The sequence below is a fragment of the Capra hircus genome, chromosome 5, assembly GCF_001704415.2.
Source record: "Capra hircus breed San Clemente chromosome 5, ASM170441v1, whole genome shotgun sequence".
Taxonomy (NCBI): domain Eukaryota; kingdom Metazoa; phylum Chordata; class Mammalia; order Artiodactyla; family Bovidae; genus Capra; species Capra hircus.
The window spans coordinates 32,086,974-32,100,073 of NC_030812.1; the positions used below are offsets into that span (position 1 = coordinate 32,086,974).

At 54.0% G+C, this 13,100-nt stretch overlaps 1 protein-coding gene across 2 annotated transcripts in view; it reads left to right on the top strand.

Annotated features, from left to right (window-relative positions):
• Positions 3,856-13,100, top strand: part of RAPGEF3 (Rap guanine nucleotide exchange factor 3) — a 29,621-nt gene continuing 20,376 nt past the window's right edge. Inside the window, exons 1-2 of one of the 2 annotated variants that reach the window (XM_018047883.1) lie at positions 3,856-3,969; positions 12,616-12,828. In XM_018047883.1, the coding sequence (XP_017903372.1) occupies positions 12,736-12,828 (93 nt within the window). In that variant the 5' untranslated portion in view covers positions 3,856-3,969; positions 12,616-12,735. Of the gene's footprint in view, positions 3,970-11,804; positions 12,143-12,615; positions 12,829-13,100 lie in introns of those variants that run through there. The other variant, XM_018047882.1, reaches the window with a different exon arrangement.

Here is a 13,100-nt window from a genome sequence, read left to right on the forward strand (position 1 = left end):
TTTCAATGATATGATGTGGGATAAAGATCTTATCTGGGGACTTTCCTGGTGGTCATTTAGACTCTGAGCTCCCAATGTAGGGGGCCTGGGTTTGATCCCTGATCCCGGAACTAGATCCTATATGCCACAATTAAAAGATCCTGCACACTGCAACAAAGATTGAAGATCCTATATACCACAACTAAGACCTGGAGCGGCCAAAAAAAAAAAGATCTTACCTGGAGAAAGGCCAGGAGAAGGGGAAAACATGGGAGGATTATGAAGTTGCAAAGCACACAGGTGTGCATCACACATGCTCTTCTCCCCACATCAGCTTCCTTTCCAAGGGGCTTTCAGAGAGTGAGCTCTCACTGCAATCCTAACTCAAGAAAACACCACCCCCCTCACCCAACATCCCTAAGAGAGGCAGCCACTCTCCCTGCCTGCAGCAGAGACCAGCAGTGCTCACCATGAGCATTTCTTTTTCTGGCCCATGACCTACTGAATTGGAACTTTGAACACGTCCCAGCTTCCTTGCAGTTAAGTTGATGCTATCAGAGAAAGTTCTGAGCATTGGAATCAAAGCAGAAGCAAAGTGCCCCATTTCCAGGCTGGACCCATACAGTCTCCTGTGCACCATGCATTCCCTCTTCCCGTTCTGTGATGATTTTAGAAGCCACATGTTGAAGACAGCTGTGCCACATGATAGAAAGAGCCTGGGACCCTTAAATGAGTGAATGAACAGAACTACCCACTCCATTCCCCAGACCCTCCCTGGACTGTAATATGAATGAAAAGCACTTTTTGTGTGTGTGCACTAAGTCACTGAGATTTCAGGCTTGTTACAATTAACCTCATTACCCTAATTTACCATCCCTCATTCCATTTCAGGTCATGTAAACATCTCTTACATGCATAACCTCTGATGTCACTTTTAAATTGGACCACATCAATATCAAGACAGACTCCTAACTCCCACCCATGGGCATCTTGTCTCCTAAGACATTTCTTCCTCACTCCTCCTAAGCAGGCACATTCCAGACATAGATCTCCTCCCACAATGCCAACTCATTGGAAAAGACCCTGGTGCTGGGAAAGATTGAGGGCAGGAAGAGAAGAGGGTGACAGAGGATGAGATGGTTGGATGGCATCACTGACTTGATGGACACGAATTTGAGCAAACTCCGAGAGACAGTAAAGCATAGGGGAGCCTGGCATGCTGCAGTCTATGGGGTGGCAAAGAGCTGGACACGACCGAATGACTGAACAACAGCACAATGCTACCGAGCTGTACGCCAGTTGATTGAGTTCATTGGATGTGTCAGGGCTTCCTCCTCGCTGCTTAATCCCCACATGGAGAGAATTCTGATGTCCTTTGGGATCTATCCTTATTCACTATGGCTTCACCCCTATGTCCAATTCATTAGCAAGCACAGTTGGGTCTGCCCTCTGTGCCCTTTCTCTGTCCCCATGCTTAGTCTAAGCACCAATCGTCACTACCTGCCCTTCTGCAGCAGCTCCCTAACCCGTCTTCCTCTGCTCCTTCTTGCCCCTCCAGTCCACTCTGCAGCCAGCAGCTGGAATGGTCTTTTTTTTTTTTTTAGTATTTATTTATTTTTTTAATTTTTATTTTTACTTTATTTTACTGGAATGGTCTTTTAAAGATAACAACCAGAATACAGCTCTCCCCTGCTTAAATCCCTCAATATTTTCCATAGCAATTCGGGTAAGCAAATCAGAGCCTTGCCAACTCCAACCAGTCTCACCTCTGCCCATTTCAGTTCAGGTACACTGGTCTTATTTCTGTTTCTTGAATGTGCAAAGGTTGTTCCTGCTCTGGGGTGTTAGTAACTTTGTGTCTAGAAAGCACTTCTCTCTCTCTTTTTTTTGGCCATACCTTGTCTGACTCTTGTGACCTCATGGATTATAGCCCGCCAGGTTCCACCATGGGATTCTCCAGGCAAGAGTACTGGGGTGAGTTGCCATTCCCTTTTCTGGGATCTTCCTGACCCAGGGATTGAACCTGGGTCTCCTACATTGCAGGCAGATTCTGTACCGTCTAAGCCACCAGGAAAGCCCAGCAAGCAGGATGTGGGATCCTAGTCCTTGACCAGGGATCTAACCCACGCCCCCAGCAGTGATAATGTGGAGTCCTAACTACTGGACTGCCAGGGAAGTCCTGGAAAACTCTTCTCTGAGTGCTCATAAGACTGATCCTTCATCATTCAAGCCTCAGGTCACATGTTACTTCATCAGAGAGGCAATCCTGTCCTTATTCTCTAAAGTACAGCCCCTACTCGGAAAAGGCAGTGGCACCCCACTCCAGTACTCTTGCCTGGAAAATCCCATGGACAGAGGAGCCTGGTAGGCTGCAGTCCATGGGGTTGTGAAGAGTCAGACATGACTGAGTGACTTCACTTTCACTTTTCACTTTCATGCACTGGAGAAGGAAATGGCAACCCACTCCAGTGTTCTTGCCTGGAGAATCCCAGGAATGGGGGAGCCTGGTGGGCTGCCATCTATGGGATCGCACAGAGTTGGACATGACTGAAGCGGCTTAGCAGCAGCAGCACAGCCCCCTACTCTGTCTTACACCTTGTGATAAGTGACATCTTATCACTACGTGAAATTGTCGTATATATTTGTTTAATCTTTTCACCCTCATCCTTGCCATCCCATTGAATATAAACCTCCATGAAGGCAGGGGCTTTATCAGTTAGGGACCAGCTCCTCTAGGTTTGTCTGGGACTGTGCCATCACAGGTCCAACATTTCAAGAAATCCCAGAGTCTATGGAAAATTCTCATGGTTAGTGGTCTTATCGCCTGCCTTGATCACTTCTGTATTCCCAGTTCCTAGTCTAATGCCAGGGGCTTAGGTAGGAACTCAATAAATATTTGTTCTATAAATAAAGGAAAGAATGGCCAGCTGTCTGTGAAGAATTCTTTAATCCTGGCTCTAGGGGGCAGCATTCTCCAATCTTGTGCCTTGAGATTCAGCTGTGCCAAGATTGGGGTAAGACTCTCCTATTGCATGTATTTAGGTGGCAGATTCCACAAAGAAAGAAAGAAGAAAGTGAAGTCGCTCAGTCGTGCCAACTCTTTGCGACCCCATGGACAGCAGCCTGCACCAAGCTCCTCCGTCCATGAGATTTTCAAGGCAAGAGTACTGGAGTGGGTTGCCATTTCCTTCTCCAGGGAATCTTCCCAACCCAGGGATTGAACCCAGGTCTCTAGCATTATAGACAGATGCTTTACCGTCTGAGCCACCAGGGAAGTCCAGCAAATTCCACAAGATTCTCCCCAGACCTTATGTGGTCCCCTTGCCCACCCCCAACCCTTGTGGGGTTCAAGGCTGAGGACCCTGGCGAAGGTAGCCTGAGGCTGTCCCTGACACCTCAGCTTGCCCTCCTGCAGCTTCATCTTCCTCCTGAGGTCAGCTTGTAGACCACAGAGCAGAAAGGACTGTTCTAGAGACGAGCAGCAGGTGGCTCACTGCAGGGAGGAGCTAGGCCCATCGTGAGCATCCCAGCTGCCCAGGCTGAAGGAAGTAAGCCTAAGTTGAGGACTCAGAGCCAGGGGGGTCACCTTGGCCTCCGCCTCCTCCAGTGCTGCTCCCTAGGACTGTGGCTGCTTTCTGCCCCTAGAAGGGGACACCTTCATCTTGTACAGCCAGAGTGAAACCGCTCACAGTCTGGCTTCTCACTGAAACCCCACTTCCTCTGTCTGTGCACTGACAACCTGGAGGTCCGTGCAGAGGATAGGATGCTGAGTGAGAAGATGCTGAGCGGAAGCAACGGGTCTCCGAGCCCCAGAGCTAGATGAGCACCAGAGACAGACAAGTGTGGAGTGGGAGGATGTGGGTGCGTGCGGGCGATCACAGCTGCCGAGGCATTTGGACGGGCAACAAGGAAGGGCCTGGGGCCCAGGCCTACTCGCCTCTCTAGTCCTCTGGTGACCTCCGTCTCCTGACCTGAACCCCTCGGTCACAGGTATGTCCTCCAACGCTCTTTCCCTTCCTGTTTCACTGTGGGATTGCTGTTGGGTGAGGAGACAGAGAGAGAGAAAGCTGGGAGTTAACCCCTGCAAGGCAAGAGACAACAAAGGCTGGAGGGGAGGGCACCAACTCTCCCTAAAGGACAGAGGCCAGGACAGGGATTAGTACACGTTTAGCCTTTAGATTTGTGTTTAGGGATCGGATTTATAGAATGAGAAGGTCACCAGGGAGGCTCAGTCAGCACACAGGAATCACCTCTGGTCTAGCTGTAAAAGGCACTGGGTAAAGTTAAGGGACCAGAAAGAAGACTGTTCTGTGCTTAGTCTGGTGCGTGGGACCCACGGGTAGCACCTTAGAGAGGTTTGAGGCACGAATCTGAGGGCACTTCCGGGAGGAGGCAGAGGATGGGTGAGAAATAGACTGAAGCAGGGTGAGGAATGGGGGTGGGTCAAGAAAACTGGGTAGAAAGGTAGCAGCAGGAAAGGCAGAGCTGCGGGAGACAGGAGGAGGGCGAAGGGACCCGCAGCAGGAGCTGGGCGACCAGTTGACCTCTGCAACCCAGGGAACCTCTTCTGAGGGCCTCTGTGCCTCCCCCTGGCTGTGCTAAGCCAGGGGCCTGGGGCAACGCGCAGCTAGCTCCTGCCCGCCAAAGTCACTGCGAAGAAGCAACTTCTGTGAAATTTCTAATCTGCAGTTGAGCTGAGTGCCAGGTGTGCGGCAGGGAGATGGGGCCCCACAGGAGGAACTGACACAGGCCGGTTCTGTGTGGGAGATGAGCCGTGCTGGGCCAAAGCAGGTGAAAAACCCAAACCCTAGGGGCTCCGTCAGCCGAGGCCCCAGGAGTTGGGGCCTGAAGGGGCTTGCATGTGAAATCAGAATCCAGCCCTCTGTGGAATGAGAAGGGGAGGCATGAGGTGGGCACCATGCCCCCATGCCACGGGTTTAAAAGGGGAGCCTGCTGCCTCTCCATTTCTCTGAAGGTGAAGCTCCTAGAGGAGGGGGTGCTGAGGCAAGAGCAGGAAGGACTTCCTGAGGCCTGGGGTGGGGCTGGGAGGAAGTCTGAGCAGCTGGTGGCCGCCCCTCCATCCTGGAGCCAGGACTGATCCCAGGAGGGGAGGGAGTGGCCTGCAGCCCCTTCTCTCAGTCAGACCTTCAGACAAAGGATGTCACCTCTCTTTTCTGTTTCCCTCTCTGGACCCCTTCTTTGCAGCCTCCCTGGCCTTTCGCTGTGTCCTGTCTGGACAGAGGAAATGGGCAGTGGGTCTGGTGCCAAGTCTTTGGACTGTTCAGCTTCCTGTGGCCCTAGCTCTTCTGGACTGGGATCTGGGGGCAGGGTTGGGGTCTGCTCTGATGCTCGGAAGGGGCTTCTTTGCCTGGCCTGCTTGCCTGGTTACCCAGCCTTACTCTCTCCCTGGCCAGGGCTTGACATCAGACAGAACCTTCCCTCAGGCTCCTGCAGCACCCCTGCCACATCTCTAAAATACAAGGGCCAAGTGGGTGCAGAGTTTGTGTCCTGAGCAAGGGTCCATGGCCCAGGGTGGGTGGAAGATGGGAGCCCCTAAGATGAGGGTTTGGGGAGGGTGGGGGATGTTGGGAGAAGGCTGGGGGAGGAGGTAGTGAGGGTGGTGAGCCCCAGGGGGAGGTAGGGAGTGGGGTGGGTTCAGGTAAAGGCGAGTGCAGACTAGAAGCTCTAATAGGGGTGCAGGAGCAAGGACCAAGAAGACTCTGAGAGGAAGTAGTCATGACTAGGCTGGAGCCGCGTTCCAAAGCATTGATCACTCAAGGGCAGATGCAGTGTCTTCTGGGTGTGTGTAACACACACACACACACACACACACACACACACACACACCCTTGAGAAGCAGAAGCTGGAGAGGGAAGGCCCCTCCTGCACATTCAAACACAACCAAACTTGCCCGCTAGGCAGGCCTGTTCCCTCCCGTAGCACAGCTCCAGACCTGCCCCTGCTTTCTCTTTCGCTCTCCCAGCCTCTCCTTGCCCTCTGGCCACCACTGTCAGCACCACAGGCCTGTTCAGTGACCGTTTCCTTGCTCCCATCATGCACGGGTAGCTTGACCACCAGCCAGAAAAATGTACCTCCAGTTAAGTGTGGGGTCCCGGCTCTGGCCTCGGTCAGCTCCCCACTGGTCCCCAGCTCTGTCCACCCTCATAGACCTCTCTCCAGCTTGCTCGCTCTCCGGGAGAAGTGGGAGCCAGTCTCTCCTCTGCCCCTCACTCTACCCTCACGGTCCTTAGCAGTTCAAGAGTGTCTATCTGTGACCTGCTGGTCCTAGGAAGGTTTGGCTTGGGTCCCATCAGTGTTCCAGCTCCCTGCCTCAGTCCCCCACCCCAGGAATGGGGAGGAGAGGAGATGGGGGAACTGGACTGGAACCACCCTTGGGGTCAGGAGCCTGGCCAAGTGGACTTTCAGCCTTACAGAGCTGGGTGGTGGAGCGCGGGTGAGGGGAGCTGGGCTCTTTCAATTCTCAGTCTCTCTCTGTTGTCGATAAGCCGTGGCCAAGGGAGAATGGTGGGGATGCTGAGGGAGGCTGCAGCAGGCTGAAGAACAGCCCGTACACCCTCTGGTCTCCAAGCTGGCCCTTTTCCATAGTCCCACAGGAGGCCTGTTAGCTAAGACGCCCTCCAACCTCCAACCTGCACCCTCCATTCTACCAACAACTTCAAAGGATGTAGCTGAGCCTCGTGAGCAAGGTCTGTAGCATAGGAGAAGAAGGAAAGAATAGGAGAAAAGGAAGCAGCCAGGAGGGAAGGAGACGAAGTAAAATGTCCTGAAAATGAACTGGAAGAGCAGCTGCTGTCCCTTCTGCCCTGCCGTTGGTACATGCCCACAGCTGGCCCCGGCTGACTCCTCCCAGACTTCATCTCATTTCCCCCCGGAATAATTAAGCACCCACTATATGCCAGACACTGTGCTGGGTAGAGGCCTGACCAGAGTAGTATGTTAGGTAGTTACCAGAAAATTCCACCAGGCTCCATGGCCCTGGAGCCTAGTATCTGCCTGGTTTTAGATCCTCAGTTTATGGCAGAGTTCCTAACACTTACAATAAATGCTGCTGAAGAAATTAAAGATTCTTGTGGCATTGCATAGGAATGGCTGAGGACGACAAGGCTGACAGTAGTGATCAGGAGAGTTCAGTCACTCAGTCGTGTCTGACTCGTTGCAACTCTGGACTGTAGCACACCAGGCTTCCCCTGTCCTTCACTATCTCTCGGAGTTTGCTCAAACTCATGTCCATTGAGTAGGTGATGCCATCCAACCATTTCATCCTCGGTCACCCCTTCTCCTCTTGCCCTTAATCTTTCCCAGCATCCGGGCTTTTCTGATGAGTCAGCTCTTCACATCAGGTTACCAAAGTGTTGGAGCTTCAGCGTCAGTGATCAGGGAGGCAGTACCAAACTGTGACTGAGTGTGGGCTCTGCGGTCAGACTGACTAAGTCTGGCATTACTACTTACTAGTTATGTGACCTTGGCTACATTACTTCACCTCTCTGTTCCTCAGGGTCTTCACTGGTAAATAGTGATTGTTTTGAGGGTTAAAAGGTGATGTCTCTAAAGTAATAAGCAGATTACCCTGCATAGAGTAAGTGCTGGAAGAGACCATCCTTGGGCTAGAGCAGTTTCAGAGGGGATGGGGCATCACCAACTCTATGGACATGAGTTTGAGTGAGTTCCAGGAGTTGGTGATGGACAGGGTGCTGCTGAACTGAACTGAACTGGGGCATAATGGATGGATGCAAGAGGTTATCCACTGGTTGAATCAGCCCAAATTGGAGGCTGGTTTTCATTCCAATACCAAAGAAAGGCAATGCCAAAAAAATGCTCAAACTACCGCGTAATTGCACTCATCTCACGCACTAGTAAAGTAATGCTCAAAATTCTCCAAGCCAGGCTTCAGCAACACGTGAACCGTGGAGGAAATATCAATAACCTCAGATATGCAGATGACACCACCCTTATGGCAGAAAGTGAAGAGGAGCTAAAAAGCCTCTTGATGAAAGTGAAAGAGGAGAGTGAAAAAGTTGGCTTAAAGCTCAACATTCAGGAAACAAAGATCATGGCATCTGGTCCCATCACTTCATGGGAAATAGATGGGGAAACAGTGGAAATAGTGTCAGGCTTTATTTTGCGGGGCTTCGAAATCACTGCAGATAGTGATTGCAGCCATGAAATTAAAAGATGCTTATTCCTTGGAAGGAAAGTTATGACCAACCTAGACAGCATATTCAAAAGCAGAGATATTACTTTGTCAACAAAGGTCCTTCTAGTCAAGGCTATGGTTTTTCCAGTAGTCATGTTTGGATGTGAGAGTTGGACGGTGAAGAAAGCTGAGCGCTGAAGAATCGATGCTTTTGAACTGTGGAGAAGACTCTTGAGAGTCCCTTGGACTGCAAGAAGATCCAACCAGTCCATCCTAAAGGAGATCAGTCCTGGGTGTTCACTGGAAGGACTGAAGCTGAAGCTGAAACTCCAATACTTTGGCCACCTCATTCGAAGAGTTGACTCATTGGAAAAGACCCTAATGCTGGGAAGGATTGGGGGCAGGAGGAGAAGGGAATGACAGAGGATGAGATAGCTGGATGACATCACCAACTCGATGGACATGGGTTTGGGTAGACTCCGGGAGTTGGTGATGGACAGGGAGGCCTGGCGTGCTGCGATTCATGGGGTCACAAAGAGTCAGATATGACTGAGCAACTAAACTGAACTGAACTGGATGTGAGAGAAGGAAGGATTGAGGTATGAGTTGCCCTGCTTAGGCAGTGGTGGCGATCCTGGAGCAGGGAGCTGAGAGAGGCAGGGTGGGAAGAGGGGCAGCTAGGGTGGGAAGGCAGTTTTTCACTCATGTATACAGTGTGAAGATCCAGGAGGCTGTGGGCTCCACCAGTGTAGAGCTCAGCAGAGAGGCCTGGGTGAGGACTATGGCCCAGAGCCACAGCAGGCCAAGAAGCCCTCCTTACCCATCGAGCCTCCTGGACTACTCCCTGGGAGCCTCTGCCTTCCTCTGCTACCAGTCTGAAAACAGGGAGGCATGGTTCCAGGAGGCTTGTGTCCTGGCAGAGAGCTCAGCATGGAGGTGGACGGTGTCAAGGGGCCCAGGTGCTCAGCCTCCATCATCTGTCTGTCCCACTCCCCACCTCTTGGAGCCTGTGCACCCAGGTGTGGGGGAAAGGACTCTGGATGTGAGCTTTGCCTTTGAGGGAGCTGTCAGTATATTTGAGAGGCAGGACTGCAGAGTGGTAAATAAAGCACATACAGATTTGTAAGTGTTGGGGAGAATCACTCAGTGCTCCCCATCCTAGCTGTGAGACTTTGGGCACATCAGTTAACTTTTCCATGTCTCCATCTCATCTGCAAAATGGGATAACAATAGTACCTATCTGATAGGATTGTTGTGATGATTAAATCTGTGAATGTATAACAAGTGTCAAGAACATAGCCCAGTGCATGCTAACTATTGTTATTATTTATCTGTTCTAACACACCTTTCAGGCATCTAAAGATAGTTGGGGGAGGGTGGAGGTTGTACTGGGGCATGGCACGATTGTCCCCATGATGAGTCACCATCTAGCTTAAAGTGTCTTCCTCAGACACACTCCTTTAGACCCCTGCCCCCTCCAGGCCTCAGCCTCCAATCAAAAATCTACTGAGCATTCAATCCACCGACGAGTCTCAACCAGGAATCCTAAGAAGGCAACACCTGCTCAGTCATTTGCCTTCGTGGGAGGTGGGGGGCCCTGCCTGCTCTTCAGAGATAAAGAAACAAGTTGGAAGGTCCCATTTGATGACTTTCTTTGGATAGTGGTGCCTTACCCTCCACCATACTCAATTTCTGTTTCTGTAGCCCCCTCTCTAAGGCATGTAGTCTGGATCAGAAACTGAATGTGATGCACATACAGTGCAGCATAGCCTGGGGGTTAAGTGCAGCCAGGCCACCCAGGTTCAAGCCCCAGTTCTATCACTGAATAGCTGTGTGGCCTTGGCAAGTTACTCAATACCTCTGAGCCTCATCTTCACCATCTTAGGTGGTGATGACAGTGGTACTAATTCACAGGCTGGTGGCAGAGAGAAAATACCTGTGAACACCTGGAACAGTGTCAGGCACTTATAGGCTATTGTGGTCTGCTGTGAGGGACGCAAGGGTCCTGCCTTACTCACTGGCTCCTTTTCCAGCTGCCTAACTGAACTGAGCATTCTTTGGCATTGCCTTTCTTTGGGATTGGAATGAAAACTGACCTTTTCCAGTCCTGTGGCCACTGCTGAGTTTTCCAAATTTGCTGGCATATTGAGTGCAGCACTTTCACAGCATCATCTTTCCCTGAACTTGGGTGGCTGGGTTTGGGCTTGGGGCTAGAATCATCTTTAGGCTCCCCTCCCAGGTGGCTCAGTGGTAAAGAATCTTCCTGCCAATGCAGGAGACTCATCTTTCATCCTGGGCTGGGAAGGTCCCCTGAAGGAGGAAATAGCAAACCCCCTCCAGTGTTCTTGTCTAGAAAATCCCATGGACAAGGGCCTGGTGGGCTAAAGTCCATGGGGTCACAAAGAGACACGACTGAGCGACTGAGGACGCATACCTAACCTCCTCTACCCTGAGGGAGCATTTAAAACTCCACCAACATTTCTCAAAGTGTGAACCCAGCAGACAACTTTAGGGTATTTGCTCAAAACACAGATTTTGCATTTCATGCCAGTAAGACTGAATCTGAATATAAGGGGCTGGAACTTACATTTGATAAGCTCCTGTGAAGACTTTTAAAGACACATTGAAATTGAGGTTTTAATCACAATGAAAATCCACACCCACACCCCCAAGGGACATGGTATGTTAGAGATGTGCCTTCCTCTGTCCAGGCAGGCTCAGCTGCAGCGGGAAAGGGACACTGATGGGGCAAAAAGAGGGTGCGTTCTAGAAAGCCGGGGGGGGGGGGGGGGGGTGGCGCGCGACTCCTTCCAAAACCCTCACTGAAGAATGGGACCAGTTACGCCGCTGGCGCCGGGGGAATAGCTGACCCGGAGCCACTGTCTCTCCACCGCCTCAGAAGCAGAAGGGCGAAGAGGGGGCGCTGGGCCACCGACGCGGCGGTGGGAACTGAGGCCCGGGAAGGCGATGGCCCTCCACACATAGCCGGCCTGAGACTCCGAACTGCGGGCGGGGCCAGGCCTTCTAACCCTTCCTCCCAGAGCTCGGCCCCGACTCCAGCCCCCACCGTCCGCGAGCTCCGTCCTTCCATTCCAGCCTCGACTTCCCCACCCGTGCCGGGGGTGTGCGTGCGCGTGTAGGGCGGGGAGAAGGCGGCGGATGGGGTGCACGCACAGAAGCGCTGCGGTGGGAGGCTGGGCAGCGGGATTCCCTCCGGGAAAATGGCCCAGTCCCTCCCTCAGCCTGTTCGAGACCCTGAACCGAAACAGGAGGCAGGGCGCCCCCGGCCGGGAAGCGGCCCCAGCCCGGATTTCCCTCCCGGGTGGGGCCGCAATGACTCACCCCCTTCCCCCTTCCCCCCGTTTCCTTGTTTGCGTTTCTCTTCCCGGCCGCGTGGCGGCCCTACCCCGCAGCCCCTACCCCAGCAGCCCCGCCGCCGCCGCCGCCGCCGCCCCCGGGCACACACTCCCAGGACGCTACGGCCCCTGGGGTTTCTCGAGGCCAAGGTTCCCGCCAGCTCCGGGTACCCTGCGCTCCGACTCCGCCCCCTGCCGGAGCCCGCCCCCTCCCCTGCCCGAGCGCTGGGCGCGTCCTCCCCGCCCCCTCCTGTCGGCCCGGGAGGGGAAGGGGGCGGGCCGCGCAGGGGGTGTGACAGGTCCCGCCCGGATCAGTGCCAGCTGCAGCCTCGCTTCAGCGCCCGGTGCCAGCTGGCTCTTTCGTTTGGGACGGAGGGGAGGCTCGGGGTTCCTTGTCGCTGGGGGCGGGGGTGACGTTGTACCCCCACCAAGTCCCCAGTTCTCCCCCAACCCGAGAGGAGCCTTTCCACCCAGCCTGGCTGGGGCTGCCTTGGAAGCGGCTTCAGCTACGAATTGGTCTGCTCACTTCGCCTGGAACTTAACAGGCCGGGGGCACACAGTGGCTCGTTGTGGGGCGGGCGGGTGCTCCCGCCACCCCTTGCCTTCTGCTAGAGCCTGCACGGCTGTGCGAGCTTGAAGGAGGAACATGAAGGTGGGTATGGTGGGGTGGGGGCAGGGGAGGAGGAGCAGGGGAGGAAGCTGACACGGTGGGGGAGTTGGGGTGGGAGACAGAGGCTTGGTCAAGGGTGAGGAAGGAGGAGAAGAGAAGGGTTTGAGCTGAAGCTGCCTTTCTCGGGGATCCAGTGAGTCCACAGCTCCATTCTGGGAGTTGGTGGAGATCCCTGCAGGTCCATGGTCGGTGGGGTGGGGCAGAATTCCAAAGAAGGGCCAGATCCCTGGTATGCCGCCGCCGCCGGCTGGAGACCCCTAAATGAGCCAGACCGGCAGGCCCCAGTGAAGGTCTTCCTGTCCCTCCCCCGGCTCCTGGCAGGGGCGCAGCACCTCCGCCTGACCAGTCCAGAGGATTCGAAGGAAGTGCTTCTGCCTGGGGCGGCCGGGCCGTGCTTTGGTCCAGTTGCCCCGGACCCAGCCTCATGGCTGTCTGCCGTCCTCTTCCCATCACAGGTGGGCTGGCCAGGTGAGAGCCGCTGGCAGGTGGGCCTGGCTGTGGAGGGCGACTCGATTCTGGGAGCACCGCCGTTGGGAGGCCTCCCGGACGTGGTGCCGGAGGGGACGCTGCTCAACATGGTGCTCAGGAGGATGTACCGGTCCCGAAGCTGCTCCTACCAGCTGCTGCTCGAACACCAGCGCCCCAGCTGCATCCAGGGGCTGCGCTGGGTGAGTCCCATCCCCGTCCCTCGGCTGGAGGGGGCCCAACTGGGAGGGCAACCATGCTGCTGGCAGTCCAGCTTGCTCTGCAGGCATGGGGGATACACTTGGGGTGGGCAGCCTGGCTGCAGTGTGGGTGGCTCACACAACTGCGTTGTGCACGCGTGTGGTGCCCAATCCCCCTATTCAGGCATGTGGCGAAGGGGAAAAGAACTTGTCACTTCCGCGTGCCTTGAGTTAGGTGCTCCTGTGTTCTTCAGGTGGGGGTGGGAGACATGTAT